Source organism: Medicago sativa, chromosome 1, assembly GCF_051527215.1.
Source record: "Medicago sativa cultivar Bolivia chromosome 1, Bolivia_mono, whole genome shotgun sequence".
Taxonomy (NCBI): Eukaryota; Viridiplantae; Streptophyta; class Magnoliopsida; order Fabales; family Fabaceae; genus Medicago; species Medicago sativa.
Window position 1 is genome coordinate 78944883 of NC_140749.1, and position 8761 is coordinate 78953643.

General features: G+C 28.2%; 1 protein-coding gene across 1 annotated transcript; it reads left to right on the forward strand.

The window, feature by feature from the left end:
• On the forward strand, positions 1 to 8245 carry LOC146957830 (uncharacterized). Its single transcript, XM_085739416.1, has 6 exons — positions 1 to 120; positions 335 to 440; positions 524 to 591; positions 5406 to 5452; positions 5545 to 5703; positions 7760 to 8245. Exons 2-6 carry the CDS (start codon positions 388 to 390, stop codon positions 7775 to 7777), a joined length of 345 nt encoding a protein of 114 aa, XP_085595542.1. The 5' UTR covers positions 1 to 120; positions 335 to 387; the 3' UTR covers positions 7778 to 8245.
• The last annotated feature ends 516 nt before the right edge of the window (positions 8246 to 8761 follow it).

The window sequence follows — 8761 nt, forward strand, 5'->3', positions numbered from 1 at the left end:
ATCCGGTTCCGGTTCCCCTTCTCACTCATTTTTCTTTTCAACACTCATGTTCATCTTCTTTAATTACTTCTTTGTATCTTCTTCTTCTTAAACTCGGTACTCAACTTCCATGTCACTTTGGTACCTTCACATTTCTTCATTTTCTATTTCATTCATTAAATCAATTTCAAATTCCTATTTAATTTTGTTTATAGCACTATTCAGTCTACAATTTTCTGCAAACATCATTCGTTAAGTTATGTTTTGTGATCCAATGTTCTTTATTCTACTCTATCTTACATATTTTCTACCTTATTGCTCTCTCTTAATATTAAAACAATATGTATTTTTCCAGAAAATTTGTTGCTATCAACCCTTCATCAAAGTTGCAGAGTGCAATCTACACTAATGGAAGATTCCACACTCCTAAAGAAACTCATAAACTTCCCTCCAAGTGCAAGGTATTCTCAATTCCTTCATTCATTCCATTCTTTTTATTAACTAAACCATTTTCAGTCATGCTGGGTTTTATTTTCTTCTTCAGTGTTGCCAGCTATATTTCTTATGCTTACCTTGGTTCAACAAGATTTTTGAAGCTTCTCAAGGTAGAAGGTATTATTTGCTCATTTTTTTTTATCATATTTAAACAATGTTTTATTCACCTTTTCTAGCATTATAGGGGCAATTGGTTATTTAAAATAAAAACTATCAAAGCTATTGACAATAAACCTTGAATGATAATACATGAGATTCTTCCCTTTAGTTGTTAATAATATTTTTTGCTTGAGATTAAGTTGAGAGGATCGAGAAGTATGTGTCTAGATTTTTCGCTACTAAGAAAGACATTTGATAGAGCTTAGTTTTTTTACTGTTAGGTTGTATTTTCCTTGATGCCTTCATGTTAGAAATTGAGATTTACAAGAATGCATACTTTATGAATACATGGTTTATTGTGTTTTGCTTTTGCTTAATACTTCACTCTTGCATACATATTTTATTGTTTTTTACTTTTAAATTTTATTATTACTACTGTATCATTGACTTTTACTTTTGAATTAATGTTTCAATACGTGGTAGTATCTCTACTTTCAGTTGACATGGATAACTTGAGGTGTAATAAAGATAATCAAACTTTTTTTTTTGCCAAACTATTTTCTCTTAAATTAGTCTTTTCACTAAAATAATTATAACCATACTAATGATCCATTGAAAGGCCAATCTAATTTTTCTTAAACTATACATTTCACATAAAAAGACAATCATGCCCAATGATCCAGTTAGTTTTTTTTTTTTTTTTTTTGAATCAATGATCCATTTAGTTTATATGAACTGCTAAATTTCAATATTAAAATAAACGAACTTAATAGAGATACGATATTGGACTTCTTGTTTTATCATTTTACGACAGTGTAAACCTTTTTTCAAAATAAAAGTGTAAATATATTTATAACAGAATCCAATATTATGATATGATAAAATAGTTAAATATGATAAAATTTATCTATGTTGAATCATTAAAGTTAATCATATTTTGTTTTAACTGTTTTTTAAAGTTAATCATTAAAGTTAAATATGAAAAAATATTTAACTTCTATATTTTTTTTATTAATTGTTTTTTAATTATTTTTTTGGCGTTATAGTTTTTTATTCTTCAATGCACTGAAATACACCCATTTTATAAATGACTTTAGTTTTGGAAGAAAACCCAACTCACTTTCCTTATATTTACTTTTCCAATTTACGATTTTATCACATTATTATATGAACATATTTGTTATTTTATCCTTTTATGACGGTGTGAACATGTTTGTAATACAATCCAATACTATGGTAAGAGGAAAATAATTAAATATGTTAAACCTTTAATTTGTTAAATTATTAAACCTAATCATATTTTGTAATTCTTAATAGGAATTAGTTGAAATCAAAATTTGATTATGTTTAATAATTTAACTAATATAATATTTTTTTAATGAAGTAAATTCATAATAGGAATAAGTTTTTTGTAGGGATTAATATGAATAAGTTAAATATGCACAGAAATGGAAAAAAAACTATGATGATAAGTATAACAGTAAGGAAAAAGATAGGTAGACACCCTTTTTCATACACCTCTCATGTACACCCCCATGTGCCAGAGATATTTTAGTAATTTCATATCACATCATCACCTTCTCTCCTCTCTTCTTTCAATGTTTTTGCCACGTGTCACAATTGTGTGTGGGTGTTGAAAGGTGTATGACACCTAAGGTGGTATATGTATAAGGGCTTTAATAGTAAAAAGGAAAAGTGAATATAATGGAAATTAGTTAGATTTTCTTAATAAAGTAAATTTTTAATGGGAATAAGTTTTTCTTTTAGAGGGATTTATAGGAATAAGTTAATTTTCCTCAAAAAAAAATAATAAGTTAAATATGCAAAAAAAAAGGAAAAAGGACCTACGATGATGATAAGTATAATAGTGAAAAGGAAAAGTGATTATAATGGAAATCAGTTAGATTTTCTTAATAAAGTATGATGATAAGTATAATAGTGAAAAGGAAAAGTGATTATAATGGAAATCGGTTAGATTTTCTTAATAAAGTAAATTCTTAATAGGAATAAGTTACAATTTTTTTTAATAATATAACATAAATAAGTTTTACTATATTTAACTATTTTATCTTACCATAATATTGGATTGTGTTATAAATATTTTTACACTGTCAAAAATTCAAGAAATTTAAATTCTTTAATAGGAGTAAATTAGAAAAAATCATATTAAATTTAATAATTTAAAAAGAATAAGTTTTGTCATGTTTAAAATTTAAAAAAAATAAGTTTTGTCATGTTTAAATTAAATATATATATTTTTATTTTTTTGTGGTGGTCGGGTTCGAACCCCTGACCTTGCATATTTTATGTTTATGCATTGCCCATACCAACTAAGCTAAGCTCACGAAGACTTTAAATATTTTTTTGTTTATGCATTGCCCATACCAACTAAGCTAAGCTCACGAAGACTTTAAATATTTTTTCTAACCATAGTATTGAAGTGTGTTATACGTTTACACTAATTTTATTTAGAAAATAGAAAGTAATCTTATACTTGTTAAAATATTAAACATAATCGGATTTTATTTTCAACTTATTCCTATCAAAAATTAAAACTTCTAATTTTTTTTATATTAATTATTTTTTATTCCTCACTATATGAAATACAAGTATTTAATGAAATGTCTTTACTTTAGAAAGAAAATGCAATAAACTGACCTTATATTTAATTTTTCATTTTATCACGTTATTATATTTGTTACCTTATCCTTTTATGACGTGTGAACAATTTTATTAAATAAAATCACTGTAAACATATTTATAACACACATTTTATCATATTAAGGATGCAACGCAAACCTGGTCAAGGTCACGGGTTTCAAAATAGTCATCATAAGTAGAAGCAGACACATTTTATCACATGATTGATGCGACTTTAAGAAAATGTGTCAATAATTGCCCATTTCTTAGTGTCTTGAGAGAAGTTTGGGAGTTTTGCAAAGATTTTCATGGTCTAGAATTTTTCCGATCATAAATTGACTTAACTAATATATCAATAATTATAATTAATATATGAACAATAAGGAAACATTAACCATAGAGAAGAAGAAAAAGCCCTTTCAGAGTCTAAAAATCATAGACAATTTAAATAACAATAAAAAAAAGTCGTGGACATGGTTCTTGACCGAATTTGATCTGTTCGACTGCTAAACTTGTTAGCATGAATAAATTTATTAATGGCAACAAAATCAATTAAGATTTTTCCACCAAGTTAACCTTTGTTGCCTAGATTTTTCAGTAGACCATGTTAAATACATGAGTATGCCATTAATATATTTATTCATGCTAACAAGTTTAGTAGTCGAACATATCAAATTCTGTCAAGAACCATGTCCACCACTTTTTTCTTATTGTTATTTAAATTTGTGAAAGGGTTTTTTTTCTTCTTCTATATGGTTAATGTTTCGTTATTGTTCATATATTAATTATAATTATTGATATATTAGCTTAGTCGATTTATTATCAGGAAAATCCTAGACCATGAAATCTTTGCAAAACTCCCAAACTTCTCTGAAGACCATGTTAGTGACATGAGAAATGGGCAATTATTGACACATTTTCTTAGAGTTTCATCAATCATGTGATAAAATGTGCTTGCTTCTACTTATGATGATTATTTTGAAACCCGTGACCTTGACCAGGTTCGCGTTGCATCCTTAATATGATAAAATGTGTGTTATAAATATGTTTACACTGATTTTATTTTGAAACCCGTGACCTTGACCACGTTCTCGTTGCATCCTTAATATGATAAAATGTGTGTTATAAATATGTTTACACTGATTTTATTTAGAAAAATTGTTCACACATCATGAAAGGATAAGATAACAAATATAATAATGTGATAAAATAAAAAATTGAATATAAGGTCAGTTTGTTGCATTTTACTTTTAAAGCAATGACACTTTATTAAATGGTTGTATTCCATGTATTGAGGAATAAAGAATTGTTGATATAAAAAAATCTATAAATCTTTATTCTTAATAAGAAAAAATTGAAAAACAAAATCTAATTAAGTTTAATAAAACTAGTGTAAACATATTTATAATACACTTCAATACTATACTATGGTTAGAAAAATAAAAATTATTTTTGTTAAATTTTTAAACTTAATATGTTTTTTTCTCTAACTTATTCCTATTAAAGAATTTAAATTTCTTGAATTTTTGACAGTGAAAAAATATTTATAACACAATCCAAATATTATGGTATGATAAAATAGTTAAATATAGTGTAAAACTTATTTATGTTATATTATTAAAAAAATCTAATTTTTTTTAACTTATTCCTTTTAAGAATTTACTTTATTAAGAAAATTTAACTAATTTCCATTATATTCACTTTTCCTTTTCACTATGATACTTATCATCATCGTAGGTCCTTTTTCCATTTTTATGCATATTTAATGTATTCCTATTAATTCCTTAAAAAATAAACTTATTCCTTTTAAGAATTTACTTTATTAAACAAATTTAACTAATTTCCATTATAGTCACTTTTCCTTTTCACTATTATACTTATCATCAATCATAGTTTCCATTAAAATGAACTATGAGAAACCACAAAACTAAAAATGCACTAAAAAAACCACAAACCCTAAAACTAAAGAAATAAAACGGAAAACCCCAACAAGATAAATGATATTTATAGTAGTTTTACGCCTAACATTGGTCCACTGCAAATTAATGCCCCTTTGCTTGAAGTTCTTTCTATTATTGATCCTTCATTGTCTCCCAGCAAATATGAGTTTACAAACTTGTCCAATCTTGAACGAGCTACTCTTCGCATTAGTAAGCATCCAGATTTTAACAGTTTGTATACACTCTTGAAAGGATTTTCTAATGTCAAGTCATTGACTATCAGTTCTGAAACTATTCATGTAAGTTTCATAATCTTTTTTTCCTTTATAATGATAACATTGATAAGTTCCATATTTAGCTACCCATATGCAATTTCTTTTTTGTTATGCAGTTTCTAAGCATGGAGGAGGAGGACATTCTTGACAGCCTACATCTTCTCACTTTTTACAATCTAGTATTTTTGTCAGTTGAAATATCTGAGAATTGCAGTTGGAATATACTCCTTAGCTTTCTACAGAATGCTCCGAAACTCTCGTATCTTGCCATTGAGGTGTGTATGAAGTTTTTTTAACTACATTTGTACAAATATCCATGTTAAACCTGATTATATATAGGAGGGATATATTGACTGCAAGAGTAAGTTTAAAGACTTACTCCAAATCATGATCTTGATTTTGTTATTAGTTAATGGCTGTGATTTATTAGTAATTATCACTTCAAGAGTAAGTTTAAAGACTAATCAAGTTTATGAACAAAACAGTAGTATTGGTACACTTCAACTAAATCTGTTATAGATCTATAGATCCAAAAACTACCACCACCACAAGCACTAACCCACAAAACGTTCAATCTGTTTTTGAAAATTTTGTGCATTAATCGCTGATTACAGTGTTGTGTCGTGTGGGACGGAAAGGATGGTGAGACATACTTGATTTGGGATTTTTTATTTTGAATTGAAAGATGTTAACGATGCAATGCATAGATTTAGTAAATAAGCCCCTCATAATTTTCATCAGCTTAAGCCAATTCTTTTTTGATAAGTTAGCTGATAGTTTTTGCTAGAAGGAAAGTGAGGGCAGAGAAGAACATCTTTTTGTTTTTTCAGAAACCTACAGTTGTCTGCATACTTTTCTGTCACATGAGGGAAATAAATGATTGATTGAAACACTTTGTAAGTCTTTTTGACTCCAAGTGTAACTCAAAAGAGCAAACAAACAAAAATATTGAAATCTAAATGAAAAACAAAGGAAAAATGCAAAAATCAATGGCAAAAAATGAGTGTGTAGAATTAAGGCCCTGGAAGTGCAACTCCATCACTTTTATGTTTGCTCTGATTTATATCCAAACAAAAGAAGCATGGATGGTGTGAAAAAATCAATTGGGTAAGCTGCATATAGAATGGAGTTAAGGCACATGGCAGCAGAAAATTTTGATCAGGTGTGTAACTTCAAATTAATTTTAAAGTCGTTAGATTAAAACCAAATGAAGGGTGGAGATTTGGAGTAACTCTTTTGAGTTACTCTTGGAGTCAATATATACTTCCTCCATATAATTTGTTAGTTTTTTATTTGCCCCCTTAGACAATACACAAAGCAATTATATGTCGTATATCAGTTGGAAAATTCTAAACATAATATTTGGTATCGTTTACATGCAGAAAAATTTAAAAACCGAAGAGGTTGGAAACTCGGGCTGGGTGGGGCCATCCGAAATTTAACACAACATAATATCTCTTGAATATATGCTAATGAACACCCACTAAATTTCATGAAGGAGTATTTTACAAGTTACAAGTTACAACTAAAAAGCGGTTAAATGCACATGTGCATGCCGTTAAAATACTCCTTTTAACAAATAAGTGGGTGTAAGTCAACATTGTAGATATTTGTTAAAATACACTCACTCAATTTTAAATGGAGTAAGTTAGCAAGTGATAGCTAAAAATTTGTTAAATACACCATAAGGTGCATGTTGCTGAAAACACCTCCACAAAAACACTAGTGGTGGTCTATTCTAGTGAATCTCAAGGGGATGCTAATTTACACATGTTTAAAAATATTTATGTAAGTTAGCAACCTACCCGTGCTTGATTTTGACAAAAGTCACTTGAAATTTAAGGATAGTTTTGTCAATTTCACTTGATTTTTTTTTTAAATTTTAAATTGCATAACCCTTCCTCAACATGGAGACATGTTTGTTGGTTGAGCAAGCTGTATATTAATTACACAAGCCTCTTTCTTCCGGCACCAATTGAAAAACCAATACCCACTGTAGCTGAACCATCACCCTTGGAATTTATTATAATTATCATAATTACATGTTACATTGGAAAGAAAATTAGTATAATTACAGTCTAAGTAGGTTAGTTTGAATACTGATTAGGAAAATAATATAAGGTAGTGGTATTACCCTGAGTTTTAATTATATGCTGCTTGGGGGAAAATGTGAATGGAGATGAGCAATTCAGATCATGGACTTGGAATGATGTTCAGATACTTGAAACAACGGGAATATGGTGTTTTTTTTTATAATTAATAAATATTATATAGAGATATTTAATATTTATTTTTATAATCTTACAATTAATTATTCAATATTTGTTACAGGATATCAATTCAATTTGATGATTACTTGGATGTCAAGGATTTAATCAAGACTACTCCACACTCTTAATCTAGTTATCAGAACTTATAGCACCAAATTGGTTTGTTGCATAGAACACGTTTTTTGTTTATTAATGTGACTACCCCTGGACCTCATTTTTTGAACTAGTTTATTTAGAATACCCCAATTGCTAAAAAAAAAAAAATACCCCAATTGCTTATTTGTTAGTACTTATTTAGAGTCGATTGGCAATGCCAAACTATCGCGTACAAACTCGTTACTTGTATGATTAAAGTAGTTGTTTGGTTATCTTTATGTTGAACTCTGAATTACGAGCCCCCTTCCTCTTGGAATCGAAAGGGTAACACAAAAAAAGTAGTTGTTTGGTAAAAAATTTATCGTACAAGCTGATGGCGTTTTGTCACGAGATGATTACATATTTTGAAATGCTACTTCAAGTAGAGTTTGAGCCAATTTATGGCCTATCATATTTTCTCTCATTTTTACCATTAAGATCTTCATTGAAAAAAAAATTAAATATTAATATAAATATTTTTTTTTGTCATTTTATATTGGGTTTGATTTACTTCAAACACTAGTTATGACAAACATAGCATTCAATGAACTAGCTTATTAACTAATAAGTTCACCCACTATAAGTTAATTTATCCATTTTCTGTTGTTTCTTACCATTAAAATGAGAGGAAACCAATGAGATGAAAGCAGATCTTGCTTATCGAAGCAACAATGGCTGCCATATAAATATTTGGCTTAAATATGTAAATCGTCTCTGTAAGTTCGCGTGTTTTTGGTTTTCGTCCCTGTATCTTTTTTTGTTCTAAAACAAACCCTGTAAGTTACAAACGTTTTGATTTTCGTCCCTCCTATCACCATCTGTTACAAAAACGCTGATGTGTCAAACAATGACTGACGTGGAGTTGTTTGACGTGGTAAAACAGGCTTATGTGTCCTTTCAGGCAAGATTACAGGGACCAAAATCAAAA

Coding starts and splice junctions, on each gene's coding strand:
- LOC146957830 (XM_085739416.1), top strand. CDS start 388: ATGGAAGATTCCACACTCCTAAAGAAACTCATAAACTTCCCTCCAAGT. Junction 592..5,405: donor GAAGCTTCTCAAGGTAGAAG/GTATTATTTGCT, acceptor CACTCTTGAAAG/GATTTTCTAATGTCAAGTCA. Junction 5,453..5,544: donor TCAGTTCTGAAACTATTCAT/GTAAGTTTCATA, acceptor TTTGTTATGCAG/TTTCTAAGCATGGAGGAGGA.